The following is a 15,098-nucleotide window of genomic DNA, read 5'->3' on the forward strand; positions in this document are numbered from 1 at the left end:
TTGAGTAGGAAAATCTCTTTGGGGTTAGACCGAGCACCTTTCAGGTGTTTAATAAATATCTAACAGATAAGTTTATTTCATTAAAATAGTTTGTATTGGTGGTTCTGAACTATTTTAACTGAGATATAGTATAATCATCTGTATGAAAATCTTGATATACAGTGAAGGAGTTTCAGTACAGTGAACTTTCAGAGCATATTTGTTATGTCAGTGTTTTAGATTTTCCTTCATGTTCTTTTATTGAGTGTGCCTATTCATACTGCTGTACCAGCTGTTTTTGGTGTATATGTGAGGGGGTGTATTTGTATGCTTCACATTTTTCTATATCTTACTTTTTATTCTGTTTTTGTTTATGTCTGTCTCTTATAAGCAACATTTAACTAGATTTTATTTTTTTATTCATTTTGATAATCTCTTTTAGTCGGTGGTTTTAATCCGTTTATGTTAATTGTAATTACTGATATGTTTGGACTTCTTCCATTTTTGTGTTTTCTGTTTTTATCCTTTGCTTTTTTCTTTTCATGCATCTGCCTTCAATTGGATAATAGTTTTTGTTATTTTCTATATTTCTTGCTTTTATGAATGCTGTAGGTTATGTTTCCATTTTTATATTTTTTGGTATACACCATTAAGTTTTTAGGATACATATTTAATTATATTTTGCCAGTGCAGTCTAGAGTTATCCAGTATTTTTTCCTCCTATCTGTATCAAAGTTCTTAGCATGTTTTATCACCTAAAGATATCCTTATCCAGCCTATTGGTTTTTTTTAATGTTTGAGTTGTAAACTTTTTTAACCCCTCAGAAATTACCTTTTAAATGATTAATAGTTAACACTTTATCAGTTTCTGTGGTAACTTGTTTTGTGTAGCCCATGGATCCCCTCTGTGTCTACCTTTCTTTTTGATAAACTGCATTTTGTAATAGCTCATCAATAAGTGGTAAATTTTCTTAGCTTTTGTATGTCTGAACTTTTCCTTCATTCTTGAATGATGGTTTGGCTGCATATAAAATTCTAGACAGTTATTTTTCCTCAGCTTTTTGAAGATATTACTCCGTTGTCTTCTGACCTCTATTGCAGCTGCTGAGAAGTGTGCTCTCAGTCTGTCATTCCATTGAGGTAATCTATTTTTTTCCCTCTGATAGCTTTTAAGATTGTGTTTCAATTGTTGAAAGTATGTAATTTCTATACAGTGTATGATGTGGAGTCATGTTTATACAGTCTAATACTCTTTTTTTCTGTTTAATTCTTTTTATCAAGGTATTACCTGCACAAAGTGTAAGCTCAATTAATTTTTACATAAACATATATCCAGGTTACCAACACCTAGTCAAGATACAGAATATTTCCAGCAAGTTCCAAGGCTCCCTGTGCCCCCTCATAGTCAATACACTATAGATAACCACACTCTAAACTCGTTCAGTACTCTTTCATTTTGAAGATATATATCTCTTTTCAACTCTGGGAAATGCTCAGCAATTATCTCTTCAAGTACTGCTTGTCCACTATTCTCTCCCATCTCTTCCCTTGGAACTCCATTGGACAAACACTGCAGCCTCAATTTATGTCCCTTAACTGCTCTTTTCTACTTATCTTTTTGTCTGCCCATATTAAGTTCCAGGTAGTTCATTGAAGCTATCTTTAATTTACTAAATCATTCTTTCACTCTGTCGACTGTAGAATATATCCCATTGATTGTTTCTTGTTATTTCATTCATTGTATTTTTCATTTCCAAGATTTCTAATTAGTTTTTTTCCTTTCAACCTGATGGTGCTTTATGTCTGTACATTATTTTTCTTTTTTATCTCTTGTTCTTGTGATGGATCTTATACCTTCATTTCTATTTCTGAACATCCTTAAGATACTTATTTTAAAATCTTTGGTGGGTTGCACTAAATGGATTGCATCTGAAATGAATTTCTGTTCCAATTACTGATTTTTGTGGTTTCCTTTCTTAGCATTAAATTTCTTCATGTTTTGGAACTTTGTCTTGCAATTTACTTTTGAGTGGAATGTTTCTGTTTTAGTTTCGATGTCTTCCCACCTGTCCCCTGAGTCTCCCTTTCCCCACCCCTCAATCTAGGGATTTTGCTATTGATATTTGGGATATTGGCAGATAAAGTAATGGAACCAGAGGGTGGCTTGACTCTGTTCTGGTATTGAGGTAGTGTTTTTGTTCCCTACCTTCTTAGACCTGCATTTCTGATATAAAGCCATAGTTCTAGTCAAAGGTTTTGGTTGCAGCCAGCCCTAGCTTTAAGCAGAGAATCGATTTGAGTCCCCTGCTTCAGCAGGCCACTTTTAGTTCCCTTTGCTCCAAAGGAAACTACTGTACTTCACCCTTCCTCCCCACAGCCTGCTTTTAGCTCCAGAAACCAGCAAGTCAGGTCCTGCTCAGCATTTTTGAATATCTATACTGTTTCTGTTGCACAGAAGTGTTTCTTATTTGACCTTAGCTGTGTCTTTGATTTTCTCTCTTTATGCTTATTAATATGTTTTTATTCATTTGTGCTCTGTGGTGCCGACAGGGTTTCTGAACTCACCTACAGTGTTAACCCAGAGGTGTTATTAATTGTAAAACTGTCCTCTTAAGGAATAATAATCAAAATATATTAAAAAGGAAGAAATATGGGGTCTGGAATTGATTTGTTTGGAGGAAGATATGCATCCCTTGCTATTCTCTATAAAATGCGATTTCATTTTTAATGTTTGCTTAATAATCTCTATAATCACTTTTTTATTATAACAGATATAATTTAGGTCCATTTATTAAGCTTTTGGAAAATGCAACAAAGCATACACATGTACACCACAGAAACACCCACGCAATATGAGAATTACTTGTAATTCCACAGCCCAGAAATAGCTATTGAGTGTTTTGGTACTTATTATCGTGTTTTACACACTTTACACACACCATCTCACATAACTAATATTCATATTTTAAAAAACAAAACAAACCCAGTCTTGTTTTGTAGGTGAAGCTGTGAGTACTGGAGATGCCTTATGTGAAATAGAGACTGACAAAGCTGTGGTTACCTTAGATGCAAGTGATGATGGCATCTTGGCCAAAATAGTGGTAAGTTTTTATTTTGATTGTCTTCAACAGGATGAAGATTTCTTAAACGTAAAGTTCTTTGAAATTGAGTTACTGTTTATTTTTACCTCTTTGTTTATAGTGTTATAGTATATCTACATAATACATTTTAAATTCAGTTGTTTTAAAATATTTTAGTGTTAAGGTCTAATAGTAGCCAGTAATGATCAAACAACATAGAACTGTTTCAACCATGATAAAGATACTCAGTGTTTTGGGTTCCCTAGTGGAAAATGAGAAGCATTCTGGCCTGAGGGATGAGAGAAGTCTATTTGAGGTGGAATTTGAAGACAAAGAAAGCAATAGGTTAAAGCTTAGAGCTAGTAATTTCCAAGTTTATAGTTGGTAAAATTTTAAAAAAGAAATGTTTTACTCTAATGGCATGAAAGCAAGAAACGCTGTCTTCATCTATCCCCAGGACTCCGAAACCTGGAAAGTGTATAAAGTGACTGTCTGCTCAGCTCCTTTCTCTAGATAAGACTATTTGAAGTCGTCCTATCCTGAGTCTTGCTTGTGGGTTTCATAGCCACACTCAGTGTCCTGGTCTACTTCTTACTCTTTCTTACAGTTTTATTCATCCTTTACATTTTTATAATTATTTAAAAATACAATTATATAAAAAGATATGTGTATGGAGTATTTCATATACTTGAATGTAGTTGACAATCTTATCTTTTGATAGCATATTTTCTGTTCCATGAGCAAAAGAAAATATACTTGTGGGTCTAGCAAAACCAAAGTCATTTCCTTTTAGATCTAAATTTTAATACATTACAGTAATTTTGAAGGCTCTTCTCTGAACAAACTTTGCTTTATAACTAATTAAAAATATGAAGCTGTAACTTGGATACTTTAGTGGCATTATTACAAGCTGAAGTTAGTACAACCCTTCAACCAAAATGTGTAGCAATACAAGAGAGGTTACTTAATTAATGGAAGGAAATATGGAATACCATGTAGCCAATGAAAAATTGTTTCTAGGAAAAATATGTGATTTCTTTCTAAGTTAACAAAAATTCAAAAAATTTTTGGGAAAATGCTTTTACAGTTGTGTGTGGACGGTGATTACAATCTTGTAGAACTTTAAAAACATAAATACAGAAAAGATTAGAAAGAAGTGTTATAAAAATTTGAGTATTTGTCTTTGGGTAGTGGAACTAAGTGATTCTCCTGCTCTGTTTTTTTCTGTTTTTCTCTATATTCTAAATTTTCTATAATAGGCATGTTATTTTTATAATGGAATATTAGAATTTATGTGAAAAGTAAGGTAAAATAAAATGCTTAAAACCTGTTTAAGGTTACATGGTATACTCACTGATGGAGCATGTTTGTTTCTTAACGTGTAGGACGTTTAATAGACAGCATGGTATATAGCAGCTAAGATTGTAAGCTCTGGAGTCACACTGCTGCCTGATTCATATAGCTAATAAGTTCTGCGGGTTACTAGTTATGTCATGATTGGCAAATTCTTTAACCTTCATAATAAAGTGGAGATAACTATAATACCTAGGTCATGGGGTAATAGTAGAGATTAAGTGAGATAATGCATATACACTCATCACAAGACCTGTCACCCACCAGGTGTCAATAAATATCACTGTTCCCATTATTATTACAGTTATTCATTCACTCTTGGTGACCATAAGCCCCCATTTCAGTCTGTATATTTGTCTAATAATTTGTGTTGGTTGTGACTAGACACTAAGCATCCATTTGTGCCTCTGTAGTTTGATTTGTACAGATAAGCTGCACGTCTATTAGTAGTCCATTGTTGATGTGGTTTTAATTCTCGGCTACCAGCTTACCTCTGCTTTGACCATGCATATAATGCCTTCCTTCATACATTCTATTCAAAGACCATACCTTGGGATGTCATGCTTGATATTTTATTTTTTACATTCTAATTTGTCAAACTTCCTTTACTTGTCATCTTCGATATTAATAGCCATGTTAAAACACATTGTGGAACATACTTCCTAGGAGGAAATATGAATGGAAGGCTAAAATTTCTGTACCTTTATAACTAGGAAAAAATAAGTGTTCGTACCAAAAATAGTTTGTTTCACTAATTTATGCAGCATTTTGAAAAGGAAAAAGGTTGTTTGAATTACCATATGTAATAAATGCAGCTACATTTTATTGTGTGTGCTTTGGCAAGCTGTGTTTTTGGCCCTAGTTCTGGATTGTTTGGCTGTGAAAGTCTTCCAGAATTGACAGCATTTTCCACTCAGGTGCTTAGTAATGCATTTCAGATTACTAATGATGTCATAGGTCAGTAGTGACTGTTCATCTGGCCCCAGAGCTCTGAAGCGGTGGGGGTGAGGGGGTGTGATTTGACAGCAGCTCTAGCGGCACAAATAGCTATTTCCTTGCCAAAGACTGTATGTTTGTAGTTTAGGGCTTTGTGCTTTATTATTATTCCACATGCATTTTGGATAATAGGAATAGGAGTATATTCATGTCACAACGTGTGCAATTTTATGGGGGAAAAATGGAGAAAAAAATTACGGTGGTTTTACTGATAGTGTTTTGTTTTTGTCTTTTTTTTTAGCCTTTCACCCCACTCCATTCTCAACCACCCCACTAGCAAGTTACAACTTTGTCTTTCATTGTGGAATAATTCTCATATTTTAGCACACATAATACATGATTTTTAAAGGGATACATATAAGAGATTTTTACTTACAGAATCAAGGAGTTGGATAATTGAGCTTGTTAAAAGGCAAGTGATGATATAAAACTCTAGTTTTTAGTTTGCCCACATTTTGAAAGATTAGGAATTATAACATTTTGCTCTTCATAGGGATTTATTTCCATAGTCTGTGAGAGGTTTTTATACTCTCCCTCTCCTCCCAATTTTATTATTTTCTTTGTACTCATAATTTTTACATCTGAATTCCATTTTAAATGTAAAATAATATTATTACATTTCAATTAGAGCCAGAAAAAAAGCTTAGAAGCTCTTAATAATATTAATAAAGAATAATTGGTATCAGTGTAGATAATTTTATGATTTCCAATTAAGTTAATTGGAGAGTTGTTCAATTCTCATTTAATCACTAGTAAGTTGTCATGCAAAAATCTTAAATTATTACACATAGATCAGTTCATAAGTTTAGTCTTAAATTATTCAGCAAATTGGATAGCAGGTGCTTTAAATGGTAATGTAATAGAATATTAGGATGACATTTTTGGAGAGTTTATTAGAGATTGTGTAGTTTGGCTTCAAATGTATTTAGGGCTACTATATAATTTGTCATACAAGTCAGGATACTTTTGAGGGTGAAGAGGGCATAGGATGTTAGGATTATTTAAACTTATATAATTAAAAAAAATTTTAACTTACATAATTTTAGAAAATTTTAGTTTGTTGACTGGCAATGCATTCATTGATAGAGTTTTATTTTATTGGTAAGCCGTTACTCTTCAAAACAATTTTCAGAAACAGAATTCTTTCTAAAACCTACCATCCATGGATATTAAAACAGATTTTTAAAAAACTCTTTATTGATCATCTGAATATTACAAAAACAACAGATCATAATTATTTTTGGTATTGTTCCTCAAATTCAGTCAATTTCTTGATTGTTTCTCACTCCAGTACTGTGTCACTGGTGTTTTCGAAAGAATGGATTTTTTCAGTAAGGTTTTATTTTTTTGTTAGATTCCCTCCTCCCCTCCATTATATTTTATTAAATTGCCTGCAGTCTCCTTCAGCGTTGCATTTTGTAGTTTGAAAGTTAATGGTTGAAATTTGAAGTTGTAAGACCTTCAGTTGATTCTTCTCTGTAGACTGTAATATTTTTAACTGAGAAAATACCCTCTCAAAGCTCAGAGCAAATTCTACTAATTGGGAGATACTCTCAGTTCTAATTTTTTTAATACTGAAATGGGTAAATGACATTGAAGTAGTAAATGAGTCTATGTTCCCCATGAATTAAAAGCTAAATCATTTATAATCTACTCTTCTTTTTTAAGCTTCTTTGTAAAAATAGTAGCACTGTCTTGAGGTGCTGTATGATCATTTTGATTGAGCGAATATAATTTACAGATTGGGTACTGATCATATTGAATGTTGTCTCTAGTGTCACACTGCATTGACTCCTTGCTAACTAGCCCTGTGATCTTGAGCAAGTTATTTAACCTTTCTCTGCCTCAGTTTCCTTATCTGTAAATGGGAATAATAATAACACTTCATAAGGTTTTTAAGAGAATTAAATGAGTTAATACTGTGCTAGAACAGTGCCCGGCACTTGAGTACCAGACAAACTGGTATTCAAGGACTTAGTGAATGTCTCTTCTCCCCTCTGCATTTTAGCTTGTCATTGATTTGTTTTCTGCTTCATTGTTTCCATGTGTCTTCCTTTTAAACCAAAGTTCATTGTGCATATAAGTTAAATATATATATTAAAGAATAAAAACAATTTAAAACTGTATAATGGTTCAAACTATGATGGAAAATCTGTACTGTTTTCAAACCAACTAAGCCAGTCATGTGACTCAGCTTATCTCCACTAACCATTGTGCATGCTCCTTCAGTACTCACTTAGCAGCTCTCAAACTGTTCTGTTTTAAAGAAGAAAAATATTTAAATAATTTCTTAACTTACTGATTATTTTTTAATGTCAGAATCAAAGCAGGCAGTATTTACCAGCACCTTTAATGGAGTGAACCCTCTCAAACAATTTCTCTGTTGGGAAATACTGCTGTAGATATTTTGTGTCTTCAGCATCTCATATCCTTGGGTACACTGGAGCTTATTAAGGGGGCTGTATTTATAGCACATTTGCAGATAATACATTTCAGCTTTTGGGGATGTCTCTGGTAAAGAGGACTCATACTAGGGGTCTGGGCCTAGGGATAGAATTCAGACTCTATAGGTATATGTATACTGAGAAATAGTTTGTCACAGAAATAGTTTGTCTCAATGTCTCACATGTCGCTGTTTACCCAGCCTCATGCTGGGCCTTTTGGTATGAATTTACAGCGCTTCCCAATCGGGACACTCCTCTGTAGTTCAGTCTTGATCCATGTTGAGTATATTTTTGTTTTAAAAATAACTTGGAGGAAAACATCACCGCAATCATAATAATAGCACCTTTCCAATTTATGTAGTACTCACTAGATGTCTGGTACTATTCTGAGTGTCTTGTATATAACTCATTTATTTCTTATGATAATTCTGTGAAGTAGTTACTATTATTATTTCCATTTTACAGATGAAGAAACAGGCATGGTGAGATGAAGAAACCTCACCAAGGTCACATAACTAATAAGTAGCAGAGCCAGCATTGAAACCCAGGGAGCCTATAGAAAACTGTGAGGGAAGGCTAGTAGTTTAAATGACAGACTCCAGATCCAATATTTGAGCATTAATGGGCTGTTTTAGCAGAACTAAGTATAAAAATCTTGCATTTAATATTAAATCAGTGACACAAGAGTAAGGGAGAATTTTGATCAAGTAAGTCAAATGCCTGGGAAAAGACCTGGGCCTCTGAGGTGTCACAAAGCTCCAGATGCTGTAGTGGAGCAGAGCGCATCCACAGTGCTAACTCAGAGGGAGCACTAACAAAGGCTCATTTGGTTTCTCAGCACAGTTTTGAAAAGAGCATATTCTTCCATTACTGAGTCTACACCAATTTTAAATATTTGCTGACCACAACATAAGCACATGTCTACAGGAAACTAGCACACCTCTAAAAGATCTCTTATTTCACTAAGGGAATAGAAAAAGAGAAGTGATCTTAAATTTGTATAGTGATTTTAATGACTTTAAATGGAACTATAATAGGCATTATTTTCTTATAACTTCTATTAATATGTTCAAGTTGTGTGGTAGTATATCATTGTTCATGGTATTTGGATTTCATGTTTCATCATGTCATTTTTTAATGGAAAAAATATGAGTAGTTAAAAATAAAATTTACTTGATATTTAGATATGGTAAAAATGGAAATGATACTAAATGCTCATTATTGCCCACTTATGAAGGTGTCAATAAGTAGGGTATATACGGAATCATTTATATGATTTATTGTAGTAAATGAAACAAGGTGAGGTATCAGTTTCAGATTCTATACAGTATCTGATTCAGGTTTTAGAAACCTATTGATATTTTTAAAATAAAACTTTCCTTTTTTTAAAGAATGCTTTTTATTTGAGTGATGTTCTTTGAACTTGGATATTGATCCTATTTCTGGTTCAGTTTTGATAGGAATTAACATCAAGTGTACTTCATATCACTTAATGCTTTTTTCTATCAATTTTTTTAGAAAATAGATCATTTTACTTTGTGATTTTGAGTTAGCAGTTCATAAGCAGGTAAATAGACATTTTCAGAAGAAGGAAAAGTGTTAACGCATTAGTAATCTTAACTCATCTTTTTGACATAGTAAAGAAAAATGAGCAGTCCACAGAAGTGAAACTTTTTAGTATGTGACAAACAACTAAACAAATTGTTCTTGGGTTGTTTAGCATTTTTCTTTCCTCAGCCACAATTCATTAAACATCCTTATTTAGTTTTATATACCCATTTCTTATATATATTTACTGTTCTTCTCCATCAGTAGTTAGTAAACTTAGAAAGCTTCCTAACTCTCAGAATTTATGCCTTATTATTTTAATAGTGCACATATTAATAAGCATGAAAATTACTGTTACTTAGAAAATGTCAAACCCATTCTAAGAGTTATGCTTTTACTTATAATTACTATATTAGTGACTGTCCTGCAGTCTATCATTCTATTATTCATTAGATTACATCTCTAATGAACCTTATTTAAAGTAATTGAAAGGGAACGATAGAAAACTTTGAAGGAATGACATTTTCTTCCAGTACTGAACTTATATTATCATCTGAAGGTTCTCTAGGGACTTCTTTTAATAAGTAAATAAGAATCAACTCTTTCTTTATAAATTAATGCTGCTGAAATGCTTAAAATATATTTGAGTTTAAAAAAATCATCTTCGATCTCATTTATATTTTTAATTGGCATTATCTATGAAAAAATGGTTAGCTGAGACACCACCATGTTTCTCATGTACTTACAGAAAATTCATGAGGTTTTTATTTTCTTTCTTAGGTCTTGCAAATATACATACAAGGAAGAAATTAAATATAGAGAAATGTGGAAAGTATATTTAACATTATTAACCACAGTAGTTAACCAATTCTCTCTATAGAATGGGACGTTCTTTTTTCCAGAGACTAAGTTTACTGAAAAGATTTTACTTTAAATTAATTTTCATAAATATGACTTATTTGAAGGAGTTAAACCCTTATGAAATGTTGGAATTCTCTAAGCCATTGTGGAAACTGTCTGGGAAAGACAAATATTTAAGATATGTTACTACAACTCCTGTTTTGGATTTGTACTGAATGACATCAAATGGAAGATGGTAATGGTAGCTCTTTTATATTTGAAGCCTGTCAGAAAGAGGAGAGAGTCTAGGTTTTTTGTTTTTTTTTTCAGGAGGTAGAATCAGTAACTGGAAGGAGGAGAGTGGTGAAGAAAGGGGTAGGTGCGGGAAGGTAGGCGAGGCACATGAAAGGCGGAGGCACGCTAGCTCGGATGCAGATTTTAGCTCACGTTAAGAGAGATTTCTAACTGGTACAGAATTATCCAAGGAATAAACTACTTCATGAAGTCATGAGTCTTTCCATCTCTGCAATTATTTTCTTTTTAAAATATAGGTTTCAGAAGGATCTAAAAATATACGGCTAGGTTCACTAATTGGTTTGCTAGTTGAAGAAGGAGAAGATTGGAAACATGTTGAAATTCCCAAGGATATAGGTCCTTTGTCACCAGCTTCAAAACCATCAGTGCCTTGCCCTTCACCAGAACCACAGATATCTACCCCTGTCAAAAAGGAGCACACGCCAGGAAAACTGCAGTGAGTATGTTTATTTGAATGATGTTATTTAAAAAAAAAAAAAAGAAATGTTACAGCAACTTTTTGAGTATTTTAATCATTATCCTTTTTAAAACACCTTTGTACATTAAGTAGGAAGTTGCTGCTCTTCCCTTTTTTTCTTTTAGGAAACTGAGGTCTAGGAATGATTATTTTACCATCATTGTTTATTCCACAGACAAATAGTATTGAATACCTACTATATTCCAGGTACTGTGAAGGCCCTGTACACCTTGTGGAGAAAAAGACAAATAGTCTGTGTCCCCACTGAGCTTGAGTTAGGTTTTAGGATTCCAGAATGGAATTCAGTGTACCAAACTTCATATGGTGTTCCCATTCGTGGAATCCTAATTACTGTAATGTGAATTACAGTTTCAAATGTATAGCTGATGTAAAATGAAATTAGCATTTTAACATGCATTCCCTTTCTAACTACCCTGCATTTGAGTTTCTGACATGTATTAGAGCTCGAGTTTGTCCAGTTGTTCTGTAACAACACAGATACTTAGTAAACATCGTTTCACTTCAGCTTTCCATAACTTTAATCGATGGACTCTGAAAATTATGTTTTATTTATTTATTTTAATATTCTCTATAATTATATGAAATTCCTTTTTTTGTAAAAAAAGTTCTTTTTAGAAAAATGGTCCTATTAAGAATGCTTTTGAGCGTAAATAAAAATGCAGACGCTTTCGTTTTTATATTTTTTTCCAGTCGTTTACCATTGTCAGTTCTTGTTAGAAGAAGTTGCCAGTGTGTTTCAAGTACTGAGTTTTAACTTTCCATTATCATGCACAGTATTTCTGACTCCATTGCCTTGACTCCTCTTTATTTTCCATGAAAATCACAAGGTAGGCTCATGGAAGTTTTGTACTTAATGCTCTTTTCCCCTTTGCAAAGGCAGTATACTCTGTGATTTTGTTAATATCCATCGTTAGAAATTTACACGGGTCTGAATGAAACCCCATGGTGTAGTTTAAAAACCAGCTGACCTGTGAACCTGCACAGTGTTGGCCCATGTAGTGATTTAAAAATTTTTCTTTCAGTTGGTTTGTTACTAGTTAATCTTACATTAAAATCTAAAATTTCAGTTTCTCTTGAAAAATCTGAAGATTTGGTACCACTGAGCCCATATCAGCTAGAGCTGTTTCCCAGAAATGCAGAAAATGCCACATTTGTTCCTCTCCTTTTCGGAGTTATAAACTTCTGGATCTAGCCCATTTTACTCATTTTTAAAAATCTGACTGTGTAGTTATTTGTGTTTGCTATTAGGCTTAAAGGTCTTATTTGAAGAGTAGACAGGCATGTGACCTTTTGGTGTGTGTCTCAGTTTCCTTGTCTATAGAATCAACATAATTGTGTTTGCCTCTCTTCTTTATATATGAAGTAAAAATGCTTGCATGTAAATACTAAGGACTTGAAAAAATATGTTAAGATGTAATTCAACAACAACAACAAAACAACCCAATTTAAATGGGTAGAGGACTCAAGTGTGCATTTCTTCCAAAGAAGATGTACAGATGGTCAGTAAACACCTAAAAAGATGTTAGGGAACTGCAAATCAAAACCACAATGAGATATCACTTCGCACTAATTAAAATGGTTGTTATCTAAAAACAAGAAAGAAAAACCCAAAACAGAAAATAACGAGTGTTGCTGAGGATATAGAGAAATTAGTATTTCTGTGCACTGTTGGTGGGAATGTAAAATGGTGCAGTCACTCTGGAAAACAGAATTGCAGTTCCTCAAAATATTAAAAATACAATTACCATATTATCCAGCACTTCCTTTTCTGGATATACTCAAAAAGAATTAAAAGCAGGGACTTGAAGAGATATTTGTATACCCATGCTCATAGCAGCAGCATTCACAATTGCCAAAAGATGGAAACATCCCATATGTCTAAAATGTGCTATATATATACAATGGAATGTGAGTCTTAAAAAGGAAGGAAATGCTGACACATACTGTAACATGGATGAACCTTGAAGATATGCTAGGTAAAATAAACCAATCACAAAAGCACAAATGATGAATGATTTCACTTACATGAGTTACCTAGAGTAGTCAAATTAGTAAGGACAGAGAGTAGAATGATGGTTGCCAGGGGCTGGGAGGAGGGAGGGATGGGGAGTTATTGTTTAATTGGTACAGAGCTTCATTTTGGGAGAATGATAAAGTTCTGGAGGTGGGTGGTGGTGATGGTTGTACAACATTGTAATTGTACTTAATCCCACTCAATTATAACACCTAAAAATGCTTAAAATGATAAATTTTACATATATTTTACTATAATAAAAAAAAACATGAAGGAACAGCATAGTTTCTTACTGATGTATGTGGTGAGGAGCCATGTGAAAAGTGATTAGTCAAAATAGAAGCTTTCTCCCTATGAATATTCTTATTAAAAGAGTGTTTTGAAATAATAACTAGTTAAATTTGTATGAAAATGTTTTCATAGTAAAATAGACCAGGTTAGTACAGATTAATTTATTTGACTGTCACTATCTATGGGAGTCATTTTAGCTCTATTATGTTTTAATTTTTCTAATTTTCAGCAAAACTGTGGACATTTAGATATATTTGAATCAAATATAAGTGTTAATTGGTTCCATTAATTTTCATGTTTTCTTTAGGTTCCGTTTAAGTCCAGCTGCCCGCAATATTCTGGAAAAACACGCACTGGATGCTAACCAGGGCACAGCCACTGGCCCTCGGGGGATATTCACTAAAGAGTATGTGTGTGCTTTTTGTAATAACCAGTTCCATTATTTATCATGATCATCTTTTTCTGAAAGTATTTAAAGAAGGGCTTATTCAGTGTTAAGATTTAAAAGGAAATACACTGTTCTTTTGTACTTTTAATTGCTTTTGTCAGCATAAAATGTATTTCATGCAAGGGTTGTTTTTTGAATAATTGCAGCGTTACTGAAAAATGGTTCTAATTTGATAACTAAGCCAGAACCTTAGAAATTATGATAAATGGAGAAAATTAGAGTGCAGAGTGGCGAATCTTTATATTGTTTTTAAGTTTGTATGAAATAATCATGCAATCACATTTAAATTTCTGAAGCATAGTTTAAGAAAAAATTTCATTCTTAACCCATTTGGATTTTGCTCACGTGTATGATCAAAGCAATTTCCATATGCACTTGGGTCTCATTTTAGATTTTCTTTTCTATTCCATTGATCAGTCTGTCCGTGAATTAGTACCTCACTTTTTTAGGACCACACTCCTTATTAGAAATATTTTATAGTAAGCTTTAAAATCTGATAGAGCTATCCTTGCTCTTCTTTTTCAGTAAACCAGTTTTCTTGGTTTATTTTTATTTTACTATTCTTCCAAATGAATTTTAAACAGTTTGTCTAGCCCTGCTGGTGGGGTTGGGCAGGAAGACTATGTTCTTTTTATTGGGATTGTATCACATTTTAAATTAACTTTGGGAGAACTGACATCTTTATGATGTTGAGTCTTCCTGTTCAAGAACACTATGTGTTTCTATTTGTTTAACTTTTGTGTCTTTCAAGAATATATTAAAACAGATGGCCCCTGCTCTATTGAAAATTAGTTTGGTGAGGAAGACAGAGGTAAATCAAATAGGCATATGATCTAATGTGAAATTGCTATAGTGGTGTCTGCCACATTTCTACTAGAGTAATATTAAATTTTGAAATTGAGTTAATGTTTTAAAGCAATATGCTTATTCCCTGTTTATCTACTATCGATAAAAGTGATCAGTAGTATTGGCCAGAAATTTTTACAAGTTGAGGTAGAGCAAAGTTAGGAAATTATTAAGTGGCAGACCAAGTGACTTTTCTTTCTTTTCATTGGATTATTTTACTCTTCATTAAAGCATTGGTTTATTGTTGGATATTTCTTTTAACGAAAGCAATACACTTTAATTCTTAGATATCCTCATTTATCTGTACTTCAGCCTTACTGATTTGTTAATCAGACAGGTGTGTGTGGTTTTCTTAAACATATACTGTGAAGTTTGTGCCACCATACTCACATGAGTTGGAAATCAGCTCTTCTGACCCCTGGCTGAAAGGCAACATCCTGGACTGTGGATTTTTAATTAAAAGACT

The 15,098-nt window shown here is 33.1% G+C and overlaps 1 protein-coding gene across 4 annotated transcripts in view; it reads left to right on the top strand.

Moving 5' to 3' along the window:
* PDHX (pyruvate dehydrogenase complex component X) overlaps positions 1-15,098 on the top strand; it is a 77,101-nt gene that overhangs the window by 33,282 nt on the left and 28,721 nt on the right. For all 4 annotated transcript variants that reach the window (XM_061203236.1, XM_061203238.1, XM_061203235.1 and 1 more), the window contains exons 3-5: positions 2,980-3,080; positions 10,792-10,991; positions 13,646-13,744. In XM_061203236.1, the coding sequence (XP_061059219.1) occupies positions 2,980-3,080; positions 10,792-10,991; positions 13,646-13,744 (400 nt within the window). The remainder of the gene's footprint in view (positions 1-2,979; positions 3,081-10,791; positions 10,992-13,645; positions 13,745-15,098) is intronic.

The sequence above is a fragment of the Eubalaena glacialis genome, chromosome 10 (genome assembly GCF_028564815.1).
Source record: "Eubalaena glacialis isolate mEubGla1 chromosome 10, mEubGla1.1.hap2.+ XY, whole genome shotgun sequence".
NCBI classification, from domain to species: Eukaryota; Metazoa; Chordata; class Mammalia; order Artiodactyla; family Balaenidae; genus Eubalaena; species Eubalaena glacialis.